At 37.2% G+C, this 24,144-nt stretch overlaps 2 protein-coding genes and 1 long non-coding RNA gene across 3 annotated transcripts; 1 reads left to right on the top strand and 2 right to left on the bottom strand.

Moving 5' to 3' along the window:
• Positions 1–1,272: 1,272 nt before the first annotated feature.
• LOC103717820 (lipase-like) lies at positions 1,273–7,839 on the bottom strand. Its single transcript, XM_008806351.4, has 11 exons — positions 7,728–7,839; positions 7,481–7,569; positions 5,227–5,306; positions 4,883–4,948; positions 4,727–4,774; positions 4,555–4,622; positions 3,635–3,707; positions 3,386–3,547; positions 2,960–3,154; positions 1,834–1,919; positions 1,273–1,742 (listed from the first exon to the last, which is right to left on the bottom strand). Exons 2-11 carry the CDS (start codon positions 7,545–7,547, stop codon positions 1,508–1,510), a joined length of 1,080 nt encoding a protein of 359 aa, XP_008804573.1. The 5' UTR covers positions 7,548–7,569; positions 7,728–7,839; the 3' UTR covers positions 1,273–1,507.
• A 1,592-nt stretch (positions 7,840–9,431) lies between these two features.
• Positions 9,432–22,440, top strand: LOC103717823 (probable chromatin-remodeling complex ATPase chain). The gene is made up of 25 exons (XM_008806353.4): positions 9,432–9,735; positions 10,441–10,572; positions 10,862–10,968; positions 11,868–11,980; positions 14,723–14,820; positions 15,052–15,231; positions 15,338–15,559; positions 16,170–16,304; positions 16,414–16,696; positions 16,778–16,851; positions 17,206–17,426; positions 17,512–17,599; positions 17,688–17,781; positions 17,891–18,079; positions 18,163–18,194; positions 18,356–18,435; positions 18,514–18,603; positions 18,781–18,850; positions 19,202–19,259; positions 19,334–19,392; positions 19,468–19,633; positions 19,811–19,989; positions 20,070–20,285; positions 20,722–20,832; positions 22,169–22,440. The coding sequence occupies exons 1-25, from the start codon at positions 9,514–9,516 to the stop codon at positions 22,184–22,186; spliced, it is 3,237 nt and encodes a 1,078-aa protein (XP_008804575.2). The 5' UTR covers positions 9,432–9,513; the 3' UTR covers positions 22,187–22,440.
• Positions 22,426–23,903, bottom strand: LOC103717822. Its single transcript, XR_005507068.1, has 2 exons — positions 23,392–23,903; positions 22,426–22,942 (listed from the first exon to the last, which is right to left on the bottom strand). It is a non-coding gene; the product is annotated as an uncharacterized LOC103717822 (long non-coding RNA).
• Between the last annotated feature and the right edge of the window lie 241 nt (positions 23,904–24,144).

Here is a 24,144-nt window from a genome sequence, read left to right as displayed (position 1 = left end):
ATTTTACTAGGCTCCCTATTGGTGTCAAGACTATTGTGCTCTTGAATATGCTATGCCAGGGCGCGTGATGCTAAAATCTGTCATCTATAGTTTTGATGTTCTCTTTCTTGAATTGATTATGGGGTGCAAAGCACTTGACAACACTGAGACTGCTGAGGAGCACAATCTAGCAACATAGGTAAGTAATTTTCCTTACTATTCTCAATTTTTATTTTAGTTCACTTTTTAGCATTGTTTATTTATGTTTTATTTAATATCTTAAACATGTATCCCATGATATGGTTGGCATATGAAGTTTATTTTGAAGTTCAATATAACTGCACTTCTCTAGATCTGATTATTGGTTAAGGATAATGATAAATATAATAGGAGGAAACTTAGCAAGATTCCCTCACCAGACCCCTATGATTCGCTCAGTGAACCAAAATTTGAAAGAGTTAATTTGCCTGGGTGATGGGTCACCTTTGATGGTACAAGTCAAAAGGCATTTGTGGGATTTAATCCATCCCATTAGAAAGGGGAAGGAAGAGATCTTCTTGCTTCAATGTACTCTGCGTCTCAACCCAAATGCTTTTAAGTCTTCATATCCCAAAAGAAGAAAGGAAGAGTCTTTGGCAAAAAGAGAAGCTCTTGCTCATAAGTCTTCAGCAGAAAAGGCATTTGCTAGTTATAAGGTGAAACTAGCATAGGAGGGACCGTCATGTAAGGGTTCTAGTGAAATGAAACAGAGAAATGAAGGATGGAGTTGTATGGGTGACACAGGATGCTAGACATCATGTAGGAAACTTTTTAGCACATTGATACACCATGATGCTGAACTGCTTTTTAAGCCTTTTTCCCTTCATCACCTAAAAGAAACAGGGATTTCAAGATTTCAGACTACTTATGATCTAATTGAGTTGTTGAAAAGACAAATTGGTTTGAAACATGCTTGTAATCCAGTATCAGCCGTGCTATTTTTCTGATGGTAATTCACTCTTGCATCCATCAGCCATTTGAGTACTACCAACTAGACTTTCCCTGCAGGAAACAACAAACATCTATCCTAGAGTAGATATGAATACATGTATCATACCGCATCCATTTAATTAAAAAAAAAAAAAAATCATACCACAAGTTCTTTGGTTCCTTGCAAAATTGGAACAATATTACGACTGATCATGGTTTTATCATTCCGTTCCAGGAACTAAAAGCGGCCTGTGTAACAATCAGCTAAAAAATGCAGTAAACAAGGGTAATTTCATCATCTGTAGCACTCAATGACAGCAACTATAAAATAAAACAGAAACCACACTGTTCAATCAAGCAGCTTGATCAGTGCTAACATATTTTATGTAAGAATACTATGAACCACCAATGTAATCTGGAGTTCCATTGGTTACAAAGGCTATTTATATATACACCCTCAGCGACCATGGAAGAATAAGAAAACCATTCATATTGAATACACACAAATTTCCCTCAGACTTTGGGCAAGTAAAGAATTACCAAATCTTTTAGCCTCAATTCACAAATCAGTAAATGAATACCGTACAGGGCTACTATGTACATCTGTTGATAACTTTGATTTTAAGAATGATGATGTGGTAGGATCCCTTGACAAGATAATGCTGCCACCAAGGTCAGTATGGTACTGTCCAATACTGTTATCCATTACTATTTTACAGGAGCCTGAACTGTCAGACCCTAATTCGATGCCGTAGTACTTAAGATGGTCCGATATGCTGTTTCCATGCACAGACCTTTCTCACACACCCACAAAAAAAAAAGGTGTAAACAAGGGAGCTCAGCAACAATTAATTGATAAGGATATAATAAGACCCACATATATACCTGCTACAAGCTGGGTCTTCCCCAGAACCATCACAAATCTTCTCAACCACATATGTCTGGTTTCCTTCTATGTCATGCAGCCATACCTGAAATTCTATATGGCATGAAGCATACCATATTTTGGATGATATAGAAAAGCTGTAAAAATTAAAACGGATAGAAGGAGGTTTCTGATTGTTGTGAAAAGAGGGATAACTGATCAGCACTCAGTAGCTAGAAACTTCTACTTAGAGTGGCATACCGACTTCAGAAACTAATCCCAGCACCCCCTTCCTAAGTGGTTTCTTGTTGAGAAACTTGTTCCCCATACCCGCACCAGCTCTCACTTCCAGCAACTAGGAGATCAGCAAAAATCTGGCAAAACAATGAGGCTAGCAACCAAAGGATTCAACTGAACCTCTTCTAGGATGGGTTGGGCCAAAATGCACCTGACTCAAGTTGCTTGGGACCTGAAGACGCCATCCTGGTTTCAGGCTCAGGTTGGAGGCTTGACCAACCTGACCTGACCCAGAATTTTATGAGAGCTCACAATATAATCTCACACAGAATGACCCGCATATATAGCATAGAGCAACAAACCCATGTCAAGAATGACTCTTGCACACCATCAACCCATGATCAAAATCCTGAGACACTCAAGTAAATCCAACATAAACTGGCTGAGTTTAAATTGTGTTCCAATCAAAGTATGAAATTGTCAGATTTGAGTTAGGTTTGAATATTTGGATTTGTAGTTGGCTCAGGTCCAGTTAGACTCAGGTAGTCTATTGGCTGAATAGGGATTTGGAATGGCCCTTGCTCCAACCTGACCCACCCAAGTTGCATTAAATGATGGGAGTCAGTTATATGCCAACACCTTGGAAGAAGGGTTAAACTGGAACAAAAGCATCAAACAACTTTGGTAAGCGTTAGATCTGCTTTTAATCCAGAGGAGCACAAAATCATGTTATAGATTCAGACCCCAGGTAGATCTAAAAAAAAAAAAAAAGGGCAATCAAACATCTGAATAGATTGCGAGAACCAAGAATATTTTTATCATAGACCCACTTATAAGGTATATTGTGATTCTTTCCAGTACTATTTACCAAATAAAATTATAAATTTCAATTTTTCAGAATTGTATTACCTCTATTGGGAAATGATGGTATGTCTTTCGAGGGAAATAAGTATAGTATGGTGGCAGATGTGGCACTATATCATTCTCATTTGTCACCCGAACAGTACGTGGTACATGTTTGATGAAGTAGGATATAAAAGCAGCATTGCCAACACGAGGTTGTCCAAAGGTCATGAGCTGAACTTCTTGCATTCCATAGTTAACCTATAAAGGAAGTTGACAATGAAAATCATTTTCCTTGCATCTGATATAATTGGCAAGCTAAAAGTGCAGTTATAACCAAAGAATTATAACATTTATTAGAATGAAAATAAGTGTAATTAGCAAACTCCTTCCACAAAATATGGGAATGATGACCAGAAAGGTTCCAAAGTATAGAATGTAATAGACTGAATAATCATACATAGATGAATAAGAGAAGTTGATGATAGTTACAGAAAGATCAAGTGCACAAAAGGAAGCCAGAGCCCCTCCCATTGAATGCCCTGTAACGATGATGTCAATATTCCCATATAACTCTCTAGCATTTTGAACAGCACTTAGAATCACAGGACGTAGAGTCGTGTTATGGTAAGCAGAGTAAAACCCATGGTGCACCTTGAACCATACAGCACAATATCGAGATTAATATTAGTATTCAGACAACTGTCAGTCATTTCCTCAAAACATAAAAATGTTACAGACCATTGCATCTGGCATGCCTGGATAGTTCAGATCAAGCTGCTTCCAGAACAAGTCTTCGATCCAATTGTGTATGCTGTAGAAATGCAATAATCCAGAATATGGTCAGTCCAACAAAAGCAGTCTCGAATACTAAGAAGCAATAGATAGTTGCAAATATCATACATAAAAACAAGAAATTATCTAAATTGTATTGTTCTTATTTGAATCTGGAAATTCTCTCGAGGACTTAATGATAGCTGATGCTAGAGAGATACTATAGAATAGCTGATTGAGAATACTTTAAATTGCCATTTTCAGAATGACAGAAACAAAAAATAACTTGATCAAACAAAAAAGATGCAAACTTACTGGTATATAGAGAAAACATCAAATGAATATAGAGGTAAGAAAGTCAGCGGTCATGAAGATGACTTAACGAGTATATCGTATGTCCAGAAGGTGAGAGAACCATCACCAACAAAACTAACAATCTATATATTTTACACCAGCTTGTGGCACACAATATGCATGTTAACACTACTATATGCAGAAGGCATAATGTTACAGAATGCATCACAAAACAATCTGAGACAGCAAGGTTTCCAGTAAAATGGAATAAGCTTCATCCGTATCTCCAACCACATTGCATTCATCATTAGCTGCCATTCTTATGGACAAACTCATAGTCTAGATGCATATAAAGTAAAACTCAGAAATACAGAATGAGGAATACCAAGCTGACATTGGTGGCAACTGTGAGAGCATATTGGCAAAAGCTTGCAGTAACACAGCAGGTATCAACTAATAGAACTGATAGGTAAACGAAATTCATAACCAGCCAAGTTTGGACAAGGCTTAATGATTATGCTTATTGTGGGTAACGAATGATTGTACTGCCATGCATCAGAGTAATAGATAACCAACTATTTTGTGATTCATACCTGTGTTCTTGGGTGCCTCTAAATGCAATAATGATAGAATTCAGATCATGGGCCACTCCAACAAATGCCTGCATTAATTGTCTGTTTATGTTAATATAACAGCTTGCATTCATCCAGGAGCTAGAGAGCATATCTGTGGACATCTGTGGGCAATCATCAAATAAAACTGCACCTGTAAGCAATTCTGCACATCAACAACCAGTTCTATCATCTCAAATCCCTGTTTCAATACAACAACTACCCAATATTAGAGATAGCATAAACAATCTTGTGAAACAGTTAGCAGAATACTACGTCCAACTAATATAAAGAGCTACACGAATGTTACCTTCGTCAAATCATTACACCTTGAGCAGGTCCATGTAAAAAGTTCAGTAAGATCGGATATGTACACCTGAAAGATGCTTTTACATGTGGATGTCAGAAAACCCCTAGAATATATATATATATATATATAGACTGATTGATTTGGATATCTGAATAAGAAAAAATTGTCATTGGATTATATCATAAATTGGATATAATGAAAGTACAGCCAATTTCAGGGAATGAAAGAATCAAAGCGTTCATTTTCCATTAGCAAATCCTAACCATACAAGCACTGAAGAGTCATTTGAGATAACCAGTGTTTATAATACAGTGTGTTGTTAAAATGAGCAAGGTATAACGCACAGCAGAAGCATATTCCACGAGTATCTTGGCAAGAGTTTGATTGTAAATAAGACCGTTATCCTCACGCTTGAGCTTAATCTCTGTAATCAGAAAGAAGAAAAGGTCAAAATATTGTTGCTTCACAACTGCAGAAGGAATCAAGCATGCCATAAAGATTCAGCTATGCAAATTCAGCCACTATGTAGGTTTGGACAGGAAAAATGTGCTCATATTGCAGCAAACTTTGTATAAGAGAACTGATCCCATAAGATTTTTCTATCTTAACATAAAAATGTATTATAAGGAAAGATGGCATGGATTTGTTTTTGTTAATGAATCAATTCCTGAGATTTGAAAGAAGGACTTCAGTAGAAACAGAAAAAAATAAAAGCATCAAAAGCAAAAACAATATAGTATCTCAGGGACTAATATCCCAGAACTTTAATTATGTCCATTTTTTGGGCATATGAACAGAAGTTATAGATTAAAAATTCATGAACTAGGCACATCTCATGAAGAAAATCCAGAAATTCAATTGAAATGAGTGTCACTACCAATGTTTGTGCAAAAAAGAGCTTTTTCATAAAGAATATGTACGCATAGCTTTTTCAGTGAAGGATAAAGGAAATGGGAAAATGTCTTGGCAATCATCAATTAAGAAAGTGCTTAGCAGATTGATACTGGGCACTCTCATCATATAACTTGAGATACGGAAACAATAGAAATAATGCAATAGCCATCGATGACTGGTTGGGAATGAAGGATGTACCGAGGTGGAGACAAGTAGACCAAACGTGGGTGCCATCAAATTGAATAGTTACCTACCAAAAACCTCATCTGTCTCTAAGATTTCAAAAGTGTTCTTTGACCTCCACAAAGCTAGCATTCCCAAAAAAGAAGAAATCTAGATGAAAATATTGTGTCGAAAGCTAAGTATGTTAAATCCTTTTCTGTTGTCTGGTGATGCATCGCAGAGAAGACTGCCTGACATGATACCCCTCACTATGCATAGTTGACTAGCTCAAGTGCACTGGAAGAAACTGAAGAGAATTTCTAAAATCAATATGGTGAGTAGAATTTAGAAAATTTCCATTATAACATTGTATGTGCAGGTGCCATTAAGATAAGGCAAATCAACTAAAATTCGGACTTCTTCATAAAACACATAAGAAATTGGAATTAATCAACTATATTGTATGAAATAAATGTAAAACAACATGTTACAGTGCAGTTGCTGTACTCTTGTTTTTACTGAAGGTAACTTCAACTTGTCAAGATTCTATTCTCTGTGAATAAAAAATTCAATGTTTTCTCGTATCTTGAAGTTATTCAAAAGAATGATTAAAGGGAGGATAAAATGTCTGAGAAGCAGAACAATTGTGAGGAGAATGAGATACATAGACAAGTGCCACAAGCTAGAATGTCAAAATACCGGCTATAACATCGATTCGAAGTATGTATATGCAAATATATACATGTATCCATGCCAAAAAACTTGCTTGACAAGTTGTAGGCAGAAGTCATGCAATGTCTTCGCATAATTGTCTATTATGCGGCAATTGGAAATTCCATTGTCAATTTTAATTTTATTTAGGAATCTGGAACGAGGACAATTGCAAAACAATTAAAGAAGATAAGAGTGGAAGAAAAGAACGAGAAGCATGAAAAAATTAACAAGCAGAACCACATGGAAAGCATATATATATATATATATATATATATATATATATATATATATATATATATATATATATATATATATATATATATATATATATATATATATATATATATATATAAGCAAAATAAAAATATACCTAATAACCACAGCTAAAGAAATATATGGCCTAAAAAATAAATATAAGAATTACAAAATAATGGAAAAATGGGATAGCCATTGAAGTAAACTTGAGCATGCTAAAATACATTAGCATAATCAAGTGCCGACCCTCAAGTAGAAGAATTGAACTACTACACTACCAACTTCCAAATGACATATGATAACACGGATATTTATATTCAGACTTCATTCACTAGTAGATATTCAGATCCTGTATTTAGATTACAACATAAACAGGTAGCCAATTAGTTCCTTTAAACTCCTAAAACATTGAAGCATCCAAAAAGAAAAAAATAATAAGAAAACAAACTATTCTTCTTGTCGAGCTAGTGAAATAGTTTTCATCTAATTGTCGAGTGGTTTCATGAGAAACATCCAGAAATTTACATGCTCAACATAAAAAGTTTAGATGATAAATTAAAACAAAACAACAACCTCTTCCTCCAGAACATGCGAATAAGCTGATCACAATTAGCACCAGTAACCACAAAAATCGTCCCATGAACCTTCGGATGGATATATTCCTACAACAACCAGGTACGAAAGCATTTAAAGAGCTTATAGATATTGAAACAGACACGAGAATTATAAGTTTTGAAACGGAGAATAGACAGATCTCTCGCCGATCGTCGAGAAATATCGAAGCTATAAAGAAAGAAAGATTTCGAAGAGAGGCGGGCACCTTCTGTAGGTTAATGGGAGGATTCTCGCGGCGAAGGTGCAGGAATTCGGAGAGATGGGGATTAGGTTAGAGGCCGGACATGGAAGGAAGCCGAAGGAGGCAAGGTCTTAGTTGTATGTACTTGGGAAACGGGAATCTGGAGATGGTTCGAATTTGCAGGGAAAATGGGGGGAGGGGAAACGCTTGGTTATTTGGGGGGGTGGGGAAACCGATTCCTTTCGTTCTCGACGTTAAGGCATCGCGGAGGGACGAGAGCTGGACCAGCGTATGAGAAGCGCAGGCCAGGTAGGTTCAATGGGCCTAAACAAGTCATAAATTGCAACGACCATGCCACGCTTGCCAGCTTTTTTTTTTCTAATTTTTTTTATAACAAATTAAAAATTTTGGAGAGGTCTCTAATTTTCTTTTTTCTTTCCATTTAATAGGTATGAAGATAAAGATAGGAGAGTTGTTATTAGATCATTAATGGTCGTAGAATTCTATTATTTTCCAACGCCTTAAATATTTATTAAAAGTTTGGGTTTTTTCTTGGGTGCTCTGTTGACAAGGTAGCATTAGATGGGTGTAAATATTTTTTCGATTTTCATACGCTTTGATATACATATCAAGTATTTTCAAAAGATTATTGTATGAAAGAGAAAGAAAAAAGGCATTTGCAAGAGGGATATCCTCTCTAATATAATAAGGGGTGGCTGAAATCATAACAACTATTGTAATATTTATTAAAATTTTGTCATAAATTAACCAAATTATTGAGTGAGATGCTACTTAGAACTTATAGAGAAAATCGTTCCCTTTTATTCTCTTTCATTCGTATCAATTGATTCTTATAATTGTTGTCATATTACATATTGAGGTTTCACCTCTCATTATCATAGTATCAAAACTGATTTTAGATACAACACTATCTCAATCTTTCTCCTACAATCACTTCAATTACGAATAAATAAAGGGCCAATCAACCTTGTTAGATTTAAGTCACCATGATGACATGGTAGTAGCAAGAACGCACACAAAGAAAAAGTTTGATTCAATAACCTAACACATAATCATTTGGAACTATAGTTCAATTAGTTCACATAATCAAACTTTTAAAATCATGCTCTCTCTCTCTCTCTCTAAAAAAAAAAATCTTTTAGAATCATTCATTGAATAACATTTTTATCATCTCCGCATATTTTAACTATTTACTTATCTAGATCCTTGATAATTTTATTACCATATCATGACAACATTGCGCATTTGAATATCATGAACTAGCTTTACTCTGCACATCTATTTTCACCAAAATCTTGGCAGAAACCTGTGATGGTAAACTCATCATACACTTCAAATTAGGACATCATAACCACATCTTATTGAACACCTTCCACAATAAGGAGCACACATTTTCATGAAGTTCCTAGATTTTGGCAACTCTCACCTCTCTTACCAAAAAGAAGATACCCGGGTCCCCAAGCCCCCCATAAAGGAATCAAGAGCGCGGGATTGATCCGAACGTTACCCTCCATATTTGGCGGGAGCCATGTCCGCCTACGCGCGCACACCTGTCCAAAAACGACTCGCGCCGAAATTATGGAAAGCGTCACCAAACCGGGTTCATTCGCGCCAAAACTGAAGCCCCGAACCCGGTTTCGGGCACAGTAATCGAACAGCGAGCACTCCAAACGGTCCTCGGCGCACTGTAATACCCTCTTCCCGTGTCTTCGAATAAACCCCACCATTTGTGTTGGACTCTGTCTCTCTCTCTCTCTCTCTCTTTCTCTGTCGCTCCTTCAGATCGGGTATGGCGAAGGCGGCGAACTTCGAGGAATTCACCGAGGAGGATCCCTCGAACGGCTCGGTGTCCTCCGACGAGGAGCAGAAGAACGGGGCGGAGGGCAGCCTGGACGAGGAGGACGAGGAGGAGCTCGAGGCTGTGGCCAGGACCGGGAGCCCCGAGGATGATGAGGCCGGGGAGGAGGACTTCCAGTCCACTGAGGATGATGAGGTCGCTTGTGAGGATGAGGTAAATTGGGAGGATTTGGGGGAAAGATGCGATCTTGGGAGTAGTTTTTGGATTTCTAGGGTTTGTTGGACGCTGACAGTTTTTTTTTTTCAAAGTTTTGTTTGAATTTTTCTTGTTGAGAAATTTGACGTGGAATGCTGAAGTTTGAGTAGTCGTCTTTGGTTTGTTGTGTTTTTCGGGGGATTCTTTTGCCCTTGTAAGCTTTGTGAACAAATTCCCCTTTTTTCCCCCCCGGTTTCATGATATCTTACACTTAAACTTTAGATTTAGAGACTTTTTACTGATCTTGTATTTTTGTTAGCTGGAAAATATTTCGGTGTTTGTTTCTTGCTACCAAATGAGCTGTACGGGCGGTGCATTGGTCATGACCTATAATTTCATTGCTGGTACCATTGTCGAACCAGGGTTTTCAGAATCAGGTAGAATCTAAGAAAAGGCTTGACGAGATCGGAGTAGAAGTGCTTAGTTTGATGAGCTCTGGATAATATTTCGTTGAAAACTGATAAATTACTGTATGAAATGGAATCTTTTGAACAAAATTTTAGTGAATGATATTCCTGGTAGCAAACTCTCGAGGTGATTTGACTGTTGTATGTAATTTTCAAAACTATATTTATAATATTTTTTGGGATAAGTTGCAATTGAAATATATGTTTGGCCCAAGTTCTTGATATATTGGAGTTGTTCCATTGATATGTTTTGCAGCTTGAGGAACCATCTACAAATGCAGAAGTTGGAAAACGTGAAAGGGCCAGACTTAGAGAACTCCAGAGGATGAAGAAGCAAAAAATTCATGAAATATTGGAGGCACAGAATGCTGCCATTGATGCTGACATGGTTCGTTAGTGGATATTCTTTGATTACTTATGCTCTACATTGCACATCTTTGTGGTTAGTCATTGTGTGCATTACCTGCATGATTGACATACATTACAGAGCCTGTGCCTCTGCTTCTGTATGTTTGCAGGATATGTGACCAATTGGGCATAGGTGAGCCTGTGCCTTTGTCACTGTACATAGCATGCACGAATTTTCATGTCATTAGTTTTTTGCTGCTTATGTACAACATTAAATGGTGTTTATGCAAGACAACTTTTGTATCAACTGACAGTTGATATGTTTACAGAACAACAAAGGGAAGGGGCGGTTGAGGTATCTGCTGCAACAGACTGAGATATTTGCTCATTTTGCAAAAGGAAACCAATCTGCATCAGAGAAGAAACCAAGAGGAAGGTAATATTGTATATGTGATAATTCATGTGTTGTGATCCATGTCTGAAAAGAAAATGCTGATTGTACCACAAAAAAAAGAGAAAGAAAATGCTGATAAGAATTGTTTAAGGGTCAGTATTTTGTCATGGGTGTTTACCTTTTGTCACAATGTTCTTGCTGGGTACTTATAAGCTTAACCACTTGCTGTAATTCTAACACACTTTCGAATTTGGACAAAAATTGATTTTGATGCAATTTGCGGTTCGTCTTCTTTTCTATACTTCCTGTTGCTTTGCATTAATAACAGTATGCTAATGAGTGAATGCAAGTTTTATCCAGCGGGCTTCCTTGGGTGTGCCTTCCTTCGTTTTTATGCATGCACCCTTTTTACAATAAATTAAATCCTTTATTTTCTTAGGGGACTTAAAGAAAGAAGAGAAATACATGAGATAAAATGGAAAGTTTATTTATCAAATCCACTCCAAATAATGTTGACTGGTTGGTTGGATCACAACCATCCATCAAATGCTCTCATATTTTCAATGAACCACATGTGTCATGTGCCAGATTCTAGTTTTAGTAATGAAAATTCCAGACAATTTTGCTTTAAGCCACTCATGAATCCTTATCAAGTCAATCAATGAGGAAGTTAATTCTAAACATTCTTTACCGCAACATTTTTTACGGATCTTCAGAGCTGTCCATGTTTGTTACTTTAGAGTTACAAGATGCATGTTAAGCAATTAGTTTATATCATGAAAGCTTCAAAAGAGTTCTATACGTGTCATCGTGTTGTTAAGAATGATTCTTTTAATTTGTATTTGTTGTTTTTTTTTCTTAGTGGAAGTGATCTCTTTGATCTTCGTTATGTTTATACACATCCATTCTTATTTCTGATGTTCCTGTGACAACTTTTGCAGGGGTCGTCATGCATCCAAATTAACTGAGGAAGAAGAAGATGAGGAATACCTTAAGGAGGAAGAAGATAGTTTTTCTGGTTCTGGAGGGACCCGCTTGCTCTCACAACCATCTTGTTAGTGTTTCTTTCTACTATTCTTAGCGAGCCCATTTATTGATCTTTTACTTGCATGCAAGTATCGAACATGCCATGCGTACACCATTTTTCAAAGATCTGATTGGTGGAGAACCACATATTGGGTTTGGTGATGTTTATGAATTATAGGCAATATATTGTTTTCTAGAAATGTGAAAAAATAGTGAGGATGTCTATACCTAACTCAGAGGGTTGTACTTGGAGGAGATTAGGATTTGCAATCTTTCAAATGCTTGTTGTTGCTGACCTTCTAGTTGGATTGCATGTGTGAAGTTGCTTCCACGTAGATCAACTCTTTTTGTTGGGTAACAGCCTGCAAGGAATCGTAACATGTGGTCATAATAAAAAATGTGATTAAACAGCTTTTCAAAGTTCAAAATGCTCAAGTTTATTAGCAACCGTATTTGCATGATTGGTTGGAAAGAAGATGAACTAATTTACCACCTTTTACATGATCTGCTTTAATGTGCAATACATGATGTCACTTTATATATATTAATGTGTGCAGGCTGATTGAACACCATCTTGACATCACAATTATCGAATAGCAGAACTAGATTCCTTGATGCATAAGCTAGGAGTCTTCAAATCACATGATTTTTGGTCCATAAGCAGTTTAGAGATAATGGATCACATCTAATTGCTCGGATCAGATTAGGTGTTGGACCTCCTTCTTTTAGTTAGGACAGACCTAATACAGGCAAGTATCCTCTCGAGTGGATATTGGCTTGTTGACAGAATCTAAGAGGAATATGGCTGTTAGATTCCTAGTCTCTCCAATATATTCGACAGATTAAAGATCAGATTAATATAAATGTACACAAATAGAGAACTTGAAGAAAGTGGCAGTCCTCTCTAGAGTATTAGTGGGGTTGTAAAAGCCATGATAGGGTGTCAATCTTGTTTAGAATGTTAATTGAAATTTTTGGACTTCTACACTTTCTGGAACATTAAGCAGTAATCAAATTGTCATAATTAAATTATTTGTTAAAGGTGATATAAGCAAAATTCTATATGGACTCGAGGAGATAGAGTTTCTTGAGAACATTTCTAAATTATTGATGATATTGAGGCTGTTCCTAGGAACAGACGAATTAAACTGCACATATATTCAAAGAGGGCAATGATTAGGTTAGATATCTTTAGAGGAGGGTGTTGGTAGACAATGAACTTAATTCTCCTTTTGGCTAGAGCTAGATCTTTGAATTCTCCTAGATTGTTTTTCTCACTATAAACTTCTACTAACTATTGAAAAGTAGCTTGATCTTTGATTGTTTGTGTGCCCATGGTGATATTCATGTAGCTCCACAATAAGATACCAGTTTCAGATGTAGTTTGATTGCATAGGAGGCAGAAGTTGCAAATGAGAGAAATAATAGAGTGAGGGATGATCATGTAAAATAAGGTCAAAGGTAGTCCTAATGAGGAAACAGGTATGGATTTACGTTGAGGTACCGAACAGAAGTTGATGAAACCTTTGGAAACTTGGTGAGAGGTGTCAAAGAGTTGTAAACAAATCAACCTTGATGGATGACCTAACCCTTTGTTGCTGGGTCGGCGGAACCAATGCTGGACACCGTATCGGTTGTCCGGTGGAACGAGTCAGTACGAGCCTGCACTGTGCTGTGCCGGGCCTGTATCGACACAATATAAGAGGTGGGAGAGAGGGATAACGAGAGAGAAAAAGAAAGAGAAAGAAAGAGAGAAAGGGGAGGTCGGCGGAATGCCGGAAGAAGGGTTCTCTTTGGTCCCCTGTTTCGTTCGAAACATGGGTCGGAGGGGGCTCTTTTATTTTTAAGGTTTTAAAGTAAAAATTTAAAAAAAATTAAGTTAAGTCGGTAATTGGTTTGCCGACTTTCACTTAAAAATCTTAAAAATAAAAGGGGCGTCTTCGGTCCCTATTTCGAACGAAATAAGCAACCAGAGCGAGCCCCTCTTTCGTGGCTTCCTTCTCCGTGCGGCGGCTCTCTAGCCTCCGCTGGCCGGCCGCAGAGGCCGACCTCGACCTTCCTCTTTCTTCCTTCCTCTCTCTCCCTCCCTCCCTCCCTCTCCCGCTCTCTTTCTTTTTCTCTTTTTCCTTCGTTTTCTCTTCCTCTGGCACGGGTCTCGTTTTCATCGTCAAAACCATCCCGGTCCGCAGCCGGTACGGTTCGAGACGCTCCGAACCGGGCGGTTCGGGATGGTTCCGCCGACCTTGCTTTGTTGGGTATAGTAAAACTGACTGCAATAGTTTGGAATAAGTTTTACTGGTCATGTCAATTGATGACAACGGCATAAGTTTAATGGTTTAAATGATATCCGAGTGTAGGCCGATAAAATAAGTGAATATCATCCTTGTAAAATTCATCAAATCTTCGATAGAAAGTTGATGATTGATTTTCAAAGCATATGTAGGTAGGTGGCAGATGTGGCAGATAATGGATTTGCCTTGTGGTTCTTAGTTGTGATTGCTTCTGTTTCCTAGGGGACAAGTGAAAGGTGAGCGCTTCACCCCACATGATATCTTTTTTATTTGTTTTGATTGATCAATGTTAGCTATGAGAGAAGTGCATCTGTTTTGTAAGAGATGTAAACTTTTTGTTGGTTCAGTTGGATATAGTTGATTGCCATTTTGGTTTTGGTAGAAACATCCATAATTTTTGTGTAACCTTGGATTTCTGTTACTGTTCAGGCATGTTAAACAGAAGTTTGTGACTGCATCTGTTATTCTTCCTTTGGCAGGCATACAAGGTAAGATGAGGGATTACCAACTAGCTGGACTGAACTGGCTGATACGGTTGTATGAGAATGGCATCAATGGGATACTTGCTGATGAGATGGTATGTTTGGAAGCTTTTGTGATACTTGTATGCTACATTTTTGAACTGATTTCATTTTGCTAAATGTAATTTGAGGTTCAGTTCTGGCTTTTCTAAGTGATTATCTGGAACTTTATACTATACTAAATATTATCTCTCGACATCAAATTTTATATATCGTATCAATTTTCAATAGAATAATGAACAAATATGCCTTTCTCTTTACTTGTTTTGATGGGATTTCTTATCTAGGGTCTTGGAAAAACGCTGCAAACCATCTCCCTACTGGGCTATCTGCATGAGTTTAGAGGAATTACTGGGCCCCACATGGTGGTGGCACCAAAATCTACACTTGGCAACTGGATGAGGGAAATTCGGCGTTTTTGTCCTATTTTACGTGCTATAAAGCTTCTAGGAAATCCAGAAGAAAGGGTTAGTGAGAAGTTTAAGCATTTTATTTAATATTCTTTTTGGGTGCTAAGTATTGGTTATAGGTATGATGCTTTTCATTGTTATTATTTTTTTTATTTGTTTGCAGAGGCATATAAGAGAGACTTTATTAGTGGCTGGGAAGTTCGATGTATGTGTCACAAGTTTTGAAATGGCCATTAAAGAAAAGTCCACCTTAAGGCGCTTTAGCTGGCGCTATGTTATTATTGACGAGGCCCATCGGATAAAGAATGAGAACTCTCTTCTTTCAAAAACTATGAGACTCTATCATACTAATTATCGCCTTCTTATCACAGGCACACCTCTTCAGGTATGCTCTCATTGGTATCATGATTTTCTGATCGGCATATCACTTAATACGGTGCTTCTTTGGGTGACTTAGCCTGGCTATTTGGAATGAACATAATGATTGGCAGCAAAAGAATCATCTATCTGCGCACATTATTTTGTTATATAATAAACTGTCCATTTAGACAAAATTATGTTACTGTCAGCTAGTTACCAAGCATGTCATATAATTGTCTGCTTCATGGGGGAGTTTATCTGATAAAATTCCTATTTCAGTATCGGGGTTTATCTGATAAATTTCTTATTTCAGTAATACAAATGTTTACTTCTTCTAGAAGGTTATCTAATGTGTCCTTGTGCAATTATGTCAATCTCAAACATCTTGTTATTTGCTAACAAAAAAACTTCATACAACCATATTGACCATATACAATTTGTTTATTTGATGTGATAGAATTTAACTCATATGTACAACTGGGGATATTATTATAATGCACATGCATGCCCCTGATAAAGAATTTCTTTTGGGTTGTCTTCTGACAGCAATTTATTAATACCCACTTGAGTGTTTAATTTCTCCAAAGTTCATTGATCTGTAGAATATGTTATTGATAATCCTTTTAATTATGCAGAATAATCTGCATGAGCTGTGGTCTCTTCTAAACTTTTTACTCCCTGAGATATTTAGTTCGGCTGAGACATTTGACAGATGGTTTCAAATTTCTGGAGAAAATGATCAACAAGAGGTTGTTCAGCAGCTTCACAAGGTGAGACTGAAAGACTTCTATTAAATTTATGATGTATGCTCATATGTTACTTTATTTTTTTTTAAAGTGCAACTAATAAACAATCATGTCTATGTTTCCATTACTGAAGGTTCTTCGTCCATTCCTCCTTCGACGGCTCAAATCTGATGTTGAAAAAGGCTTGCCACCAAAAAAAGAAACTATACTTAAAGTAGGAATGTCCCAGATGCAGAAGCACTATTATCGTGCTCTGCTTCAGAAAGATTTAGAGGTCATTAATGCTGGTGGCGAACGCAAGCGTCTTTTAAACATCGCCATGCAGCTTCGTAAATGTTGTAACCATCCATATTTATTCCAAGGTGCAGAACCTGGCCCACCTTACACGACCGGGGAGCATCTTATTACAAATTCTGGTATGTTCAACTTTATAAAATTTCCCTTGTGCATGATTTTGTTCACATCACATGCTTTATAACGAAATAATCTTTGTGCAGGAAAAATGGTTCTTCTAGATAAGTTGCTTCGAAAGCTTAAAGTGCGGGATTCAAGAGTCCTAATCTTTTCACAGGTTCTTATGACTCCAACGAATTCTTTTTCTACTAAATAGCGAGCTGTTTTGTATGGTGGAGATCACGGAAATTTCAACATGCAATCAGATGATATGTGATACTTCCAAGTATAATTTGTTGAAAATGCATGTAGAATATGTATTTGTTAATAGCAAACCAGCATTGAGTATACAGACATCATGCCATTAACTTCAGAGATGCCAATAACTTCAAAGCTTTTAAATTAAACTTTTGTTCATTTTCCATAGGGTATGAATTTGCTCTTCACCCCCTAACACACCCCCACCCTTCTATTCCAAGTACTTTATTATTTATTTGTATTGCTGATTTCTTTATTATATTTTCTTGTTCAGATGACTAGACTGTTGGACATCCTAGAAGATTATTTAATGTTTTGTGGATATCAGTATTGCCGAATTGATGGGAATACTGTTGGAGAAGATCGTGATGCTTCTATTGAAGCTTTTAATGAGCCTGGAAGTCAGAAGTTTATTTTCTTGCTTTCAACTAGAGCAGGTGGCCTGGGGATCAACCTTGCCACGGCAGATGTTGTCATTCTTTATGACAGTGATTGGTAATATTTATCTCTAGTCATGCTAGCCATCTTTAAATTGGTATTTTAATAATATTTTGACTCATATTTCCATTTTCGGTTTCAGGAATCCACAAGTTGATTTGCAAGCACAAGATCGTGCTCATAGGATTGGCCAAAAGAAAGAAGTTCAAGTGTTCCGGTTTTGCACCGAGGTTCAGCTTTATTTTATGAAGTTCATTGAGAAGCATGCTTTAATCATGATCTTTTGAAAGACACTAATATTCCACAAAAAACCTGCAGTACACTATTGAGGAAAAAGTGATTGAGAGGGCATATAAGAAGCTTGCACTTGATGCTCTAGTGATTCAACAGGGTCGATTAGCTGAGCAGAAAGGTAGGTCTTTTATCTCAGAAGATTCTTACCCATGATTCATCAAGGTAATCTTCTTCTGATCAAGAAATGAATGTTTGAAGTCATGCTTTCGTGATGTCTAATGATGCAGCTGTAAATAAGGATGAGTTGTTGCAAATGGTGAGGTTTGGTGCTGAAATGGTGTTCAGTTCCAAGGATAGTACAGTTACAGATGAGGATATTGACCGGATCATAGCTAAAGGTGAAGAGGCAACAGCAGAGCTTGATGCAAAGATGAAGAAATTTACAGAAGATGCTATCAAATTTAAAATGGATGACAGTATGTAAAATCTATTTTGGTTTCTTATTTACTAAAAGAAGTTAAATTTTGAATTCTGATATTCTATATTTTTTTCTGTGCAGCTGCTGAATTGTATGACTTTGATGATGAAAAGGTAACCTATATAAAATCTATTGCCTTTTTACTTAAATTTTGAGGAGTGGGTTTGTTCTGTTCTTAAAAGTGGTTTTATTGCTTTACTATTTACCTTGCTATTGTATGTAAAATGGTAATTTAGTGTTGGAACTTCATTGTCCCTTGATTTGCTTGATGAAGGATGAAAACAAGCTCGACTTTAAGAAACTTGTTAGTGAGAATTGGATTGAACCACCCAAAAGAGAACGGAAACGCAACAAGTAAGATCATCTTATTGCCTACAACTTATATTCTATTCTTTCCTCTTTTGATCGTAATTTTTCTGCTGCTTTATTTAGCTATTCAGAGTCTGATTATTTTAAGCAAGCGCTGCGCCAGGGTGGTCCAGCAAAACCAAGGGAACCACGAATTCCTCGTATGCCTCAGTTGTAAGTTTCTTTTTGTTGCTAGGAATTTTTTTCTTTCGCTTCTTGCTGATTTAACTCATAAAGGTTTCTTCTATATACTATCTTTTTAATGTCATAAAATTTTTATACTGTTATTTGGAGAGAGAAAAAAAGAGAAAAAACATTGAACAAATTGCTTGTTGCTACTGTATTTTTCAGGCATGATTTCCAGTTTTTTAACACCCAAAGGCTCAGTGAGCTATACGAAAAAGAAGTTCGGTATCTCATGGTGCGTGCCATCATCGAATCTTCTCTTTTGCATATTTTTTTTGGTCCTCTCTCAACCAATTCATCTTCTTAGTTTGCATCATTTTAGCCGCAACTGCACTGGTTTTTTAGTCCCGACAAATTTCTTTCCTTCTAAACAAAACATCAGGCTGCACTGAAGTTCTTAGTCATCCTAACAATGATTCTGTTGTGATGGTTAAAGTCCTCTCTTTCCCTCAATTGGAGATAGACCTTTTATGCTTATATCCCTTGTTGCACCACCTTCCCTGTTGCACTGTCTTTTTAATTGGCATTCTTTTTAAAGTATTTAATCGTGAGTAAGATTTCCATTGCCCTTTTGATATCTGTCCAGCAAACCCATCAAAGGAATCAGTTAAAAGATACTATTGGTGATGCAGATGAGCCTGAAGGTACTTTATCCATTTTAAAAAGCTTTTCTTAGTCAACGATGGCATAATTCTAACTGACAATTACAATTATCCAGAGTTGGGTGATCCCTTGACTGCAGAGGAACAGGAAGAAAAGGAGCAGTTGTTAGAAGAGGTGCTACCACTTTTAAATTATTGAAAATGATTCAGTCCCCATAGTATCTGTTGATCTGACTGCTGCAAGTTTTAGGGTTTTTCAACATGGACAAGAAGAGATTTCAACACTTTTATCAGAGCATGTGAGAAATATGGCCGGAATGACATAAAAAGTATAGCTTCTGAAATGGAGGGCAAGACGGAGGAGGAAGTTGAGAGATATGCCAAAGTTTTCAAAGCAAGATACAAGGAGTTGAATGGTATAAACAGCCTATCTTTATTAAGTATATTCAGTGTTTTCAATAGTAAAGGCACTCTGTTATTTCATTTTTTCATATTAATATTTTTTCACTCATTCATATAGTCATGTTGGAAATTGCTGGCTACCTTATTCCATTTCTGAAAGTCTGCACCTTTTGTGCTATGCTTTCTTGTAGATTATGACCGAATAATTAAGAACATTGAAAGGGGAGAGGCAAGAATTTCTCGGAAAGATGAGATAATGAAGGCAATTGGGAAGAAGTTGGATCGCTACAAGAATCCATGGCTTGAATTGAAAATTCAGTATGGCCAAAATAAAGGGAAGTTGTACAATGAAGAGTGTGATCGTTTCATGGTAAGCTGTACATTGAATTTCATTCTTTTTTATTAATAGGTTTTAGCATATTAAAAATAAATTCTCAATAACCTTTTCAGTTATGTATGGTCCATAAACTTGGTTATGGAAACTGGGATGAGCTGAAAGCAGCCTTCCGCACATCTCCCTTGTTCCGTTTTGACTGGTTTGTTAAATCGCGCACAACTCAAGAGTTAGCCAGGCGATGTGATACGCTTATCCGACTAGTAGAGAAGGAGAATCAAGAATATGATGAGCGGGAGAGACAAGCTCGAAAAGAGAAAAAGCTTGCCAAGGTTTACTTGTTTACAACCTTTTTCATTTTGGCTGCACTTGATTTGCCTTTTATTAGGCGATAGATTTGTTGATCTAAAATATCTTGGAATTATTTATCTACTATTGCCTTGCTCTTTATGATTATTTTCACTGTCAACATGCAATTCAGGAAGGTCAAAGTTCTTTTGTTACAATGCAAAAGATGCTAATACATCTGTAAATGCCCACCTTTGTGCTTCAATACATTCTATATTTGTATATCGTACTAATGTTTGTAAATCATACTATCATGTAGTCATGATTTCAAAATTTTTATTCTTCCAATGTTTTTAAACTTATTTCTTCAAATATTGACTATGTTCTCCTTTTGCTATATGCTATTGTCAGCAGTTCCTTAGATGAAAGTCTTTCTTATTTCTTTTTGTCTCATGCTGAAACCATTTCCATGTGTTCTAGAACTTGACACCCTCAAAGCGGTCCATGACAAAGGCACCAGCATTGGAGACCCCTGCATTAAATTCTTTTAAGAGACGAAAGCAATCGGTCATGGATGACTACTTGAGCTCGGTAAGCTTACATCATTATGTTAGATCACAAGTATGCTCTTTATCATGTCAATGACTTGTATCTCTCCGGCTGTTTCAAACCAAGGTTATAACCATAACCAATAAGGTTAATTTCGTCACCCTTTTAATTTTTTCCATTTATTTCTTCCAAAGGGGAACATCGCATAATTGGGAAAAAAATGTTTCTATCAAAATTCATTCCCAAATCTGTCCTTTTTCCTGTAGTCAGCTACTCGTCAATCCTCGGCATTTTCGTTCACTGTTGAGAGCTATATTGGGCCTAACTTTTTTCTCTATGAATTGTAGATTAAGCAAAAAACGTGAATTTGAAGGTATGAAGTGGCATAGATTAGCAAGGAAAGACAGAGAAGAGACTAATTGGTAATACTAGGAATTACATAACTGTGAAGCTATGAGATGGGATAGAATATGGAAGGAGTTATATTAGGAATCAATGCAACAAATGTGCAGATATTTCCAACAGGTTAGAAAAGATTGAATACTGCAATGTAAAAATAATAAACTATAGTTTCCTGGCATCCAACTCCAGATAGTAAATGAAAGTTTTATCGCATTCACTAACATCATGGATCTGTGGAGGACTACCTCTCAATATGATTGATTAGATAAGGGATTATGTGAGGTCATCTCTTGGGTTCAAAACTGTTGCTGCCGAATCTGGACCACCAATATTTCCCCCATAAAAAACACAAGGTTATTTCAAAGATCTGGTTTTGTATAAAAGTTTCTTGGTGGATGAAGATAAAAACCAATAAGAGTAGGACCTTTAAAAGGAAGTCCCAAACAGAAAAGTATTTTGTGTCAATGTGTCTCATCTTTTGTGTACAAAACACAAGGTTATTTCAAAGATCTGGTTATGCATAAGTTTCAACTTTTGGCGTCTCATATCCGAGATCGCATCCTTATTTCAAAAGGATTCCAGACAAAGTTCCTTGCTGGATGAGGATAAAAACCGGAAAAGTGGAATGGAAGTCAGTGGAGCAGAAAAAGTATTCTTTTTTTGTGCGCGCACGCATGTGTGCATGCATGTGTGTGTGTGTGTGTGTGTGTATATATATATATATATTTGGGGGGTGGGTGGGGAGGTTCACTTCCTTTTGGCTCTGCAACTGATCTCTAGTCTGTATGACTTCTTAGTTAGGTTTTTAGATGCTAGAATTTGTTAAATACTAAATTGGCTCCAGCATTTGCATGATTGGTTATAATGCATGCTAAACCATTTATGTTGATAGAGAACAACCAAAACTAATGCCAAAAAGATGGAACTGCACTAGCCATTAATTGCTTACATTTTTTTTTTTTTTGACTTGTTTCAGGGAAGGAGGAGAAGATGAATTAAGTGTGGGACCAAATTTGATGGTGCAGAAGGCTTTTGAGAGGTTCAGTGTTGAGCATCGTGAGGGCTCTGTTATGTATTATTTTAAGGGCTGGAAATGGAGCTGCTATGTGAATTTCATCTCATCTGTTTAACCATAAATGTAGCAACCTTCTCTTATTTTGGTGTAGTGCAGGATGCAGCTGTGCTGGTATTAACTTGTCTGCCATGTAGCCTGACCAAATATTATAATGACAATTATAGTTAACTCCATCTTTGTTCTGCCTCAGTGCATGCCTGAAAGATACAGAAAGATGTTTTTTTTTTCTCTCTCAAGAAATTAATTTGCTAATTGCTGGACAATTCTCCAGTTGCTATATGTCTGGTAAAAACTATTGAAACATGTAACAAGTGCTTGTTGAAAAAACCTATCAAATTAATATTGGCTCTCTGGTTCAGTCAATTAATGTTGAAGTGCTGAACCGTTTCCCATTGTTGATCTGCACCTCCCTTTCCAACTCGCCTGAAGTACATACAACACCTCTTGCTTGAGTTGATCTTGTGACTCCTCTTTTAAAGCCTGAAGCAATAGCTGAGGATTGAGAGCTCAATCTCCTTGGCCTTAGATTACACCTTGAAGGGCAGAAAGCATTGTTTTGATGATGTCTGATGCAGCCGACCCGAAAAGCTATCAGTTGGATTAAGCTTTTGGGTCAGGCTACTTGGTCTTTCAAGTTCAGGTCAGATGGCTTTTATGACCTTTGAGGCATATCCCCTGCATGTTTTGAAAGGCATAGGTGTCAAGTATAGGATTGATAGAAGCAAGAGAAGTTGATACATATCATGATACAAGCTCATTTAACACGAGGATGGGCGGGAGAGAGATGCATCGCATTCTCGTTCCGGCGATCACCGGACTTATCTTTAATATGGTAAAAGAATAGATTGCATCAGCTCTGTCCATTTGACTCCATGAGATCCCCCTCTCTATTTTCCCTATAGACCCTTTTAATAATATGTACAAGAAGCTATACTCATTCCAAACTAATTAAGAGAAAGCAGGCATGAATAGTAGAAGAAGAAGAGTATACCTATCTATCTGGTATATTCAGACAATTCTAGTGTACAAGACCATAGCCATTCATCTAATTAATGCTCTCAGTTCAATAAATTCCGTGCATAAAAAAATGCAACAAAAATCTTTTTAGAGCTGAATTGCCGAACCTCTCATCTTCCCATGGTCCTCAAGGAATGAATAGAAAGCATCGCCATCTGCTGTGTGGTGGGGCTGGGAAATATCTCATCAAGAAGACTGCGTTCCATGGATTGCAGCTGGCATCAAGTCGTAAGCTCAAAAACGTTATGACGTAAACCTTTCAGCTGACATCAAGAAACTGAAAAATATCAAAATCCGATCTCTTTAATCAAGTATCCACAGCATATAACATGAAAAAAAAAATCAGTAGGAGAATCACCAAGTCCAAAGAAAAAACCAGATATAAATTGGGATTATATATTCACAGGAAGGAAGACATGCAAGTCCTAAGACGAGACGTTTGATGAAACATGGACAGAACAAATGCGTCTAGGACGGGCTCCTCCTCCTCTAAGGAGAAGCTGCTGCTGTCACCACTGGAACAGGGAGTGAGACACTGGCAGCAAACATGACTGCTGAGCAAAGGAACCGGGACCAAAGCAGGTCTGCCCAAACAAAGCCCTGGGCTACGAAAGCAGCCACCTAATCAGCGGCGCTGTTCGCCTCCTTGAAGATGTACGAGGCCGTGATAGTCTACACTCTAGGAGACTACGAATGTTCTAGAACAATGGTCTAGAATCGACACCACGATCCGACCTCTAATCCACTCGATCACCGTAGCCGAATCATCCTCAAGGAAGATGCGGTCCGCCCCCGGTCTGTCTCTGAATGCGATGAGATAGAGGGAGCGATTTTGACTGAAGTCCTGCAAAATTTCCCTT

Source organism: Phoenix dactylifera, unplaced genomic scaffold (genome assembly GCF_009389715.1).
Source record: "Phoenix dactylifera cultivar Barhee BC4 unplaced genomic scaffold, palm_55x_up_171113_PBpolish2nd_filt_p 000077F, whole genome shotgun sequence".
Taxonomy (NCBI): Eukaryota; Viridiplantae; Streptophyta; class Magnoliopsida; order Arecales; family Arecaceae; genus Phoenix; species Phoenix dactylifera.
The sequence above is the reverse complement of the archived record's forward strand: the minus strand, read 5'-3'. Positions and strand labels throughout refer to the sequence as shown.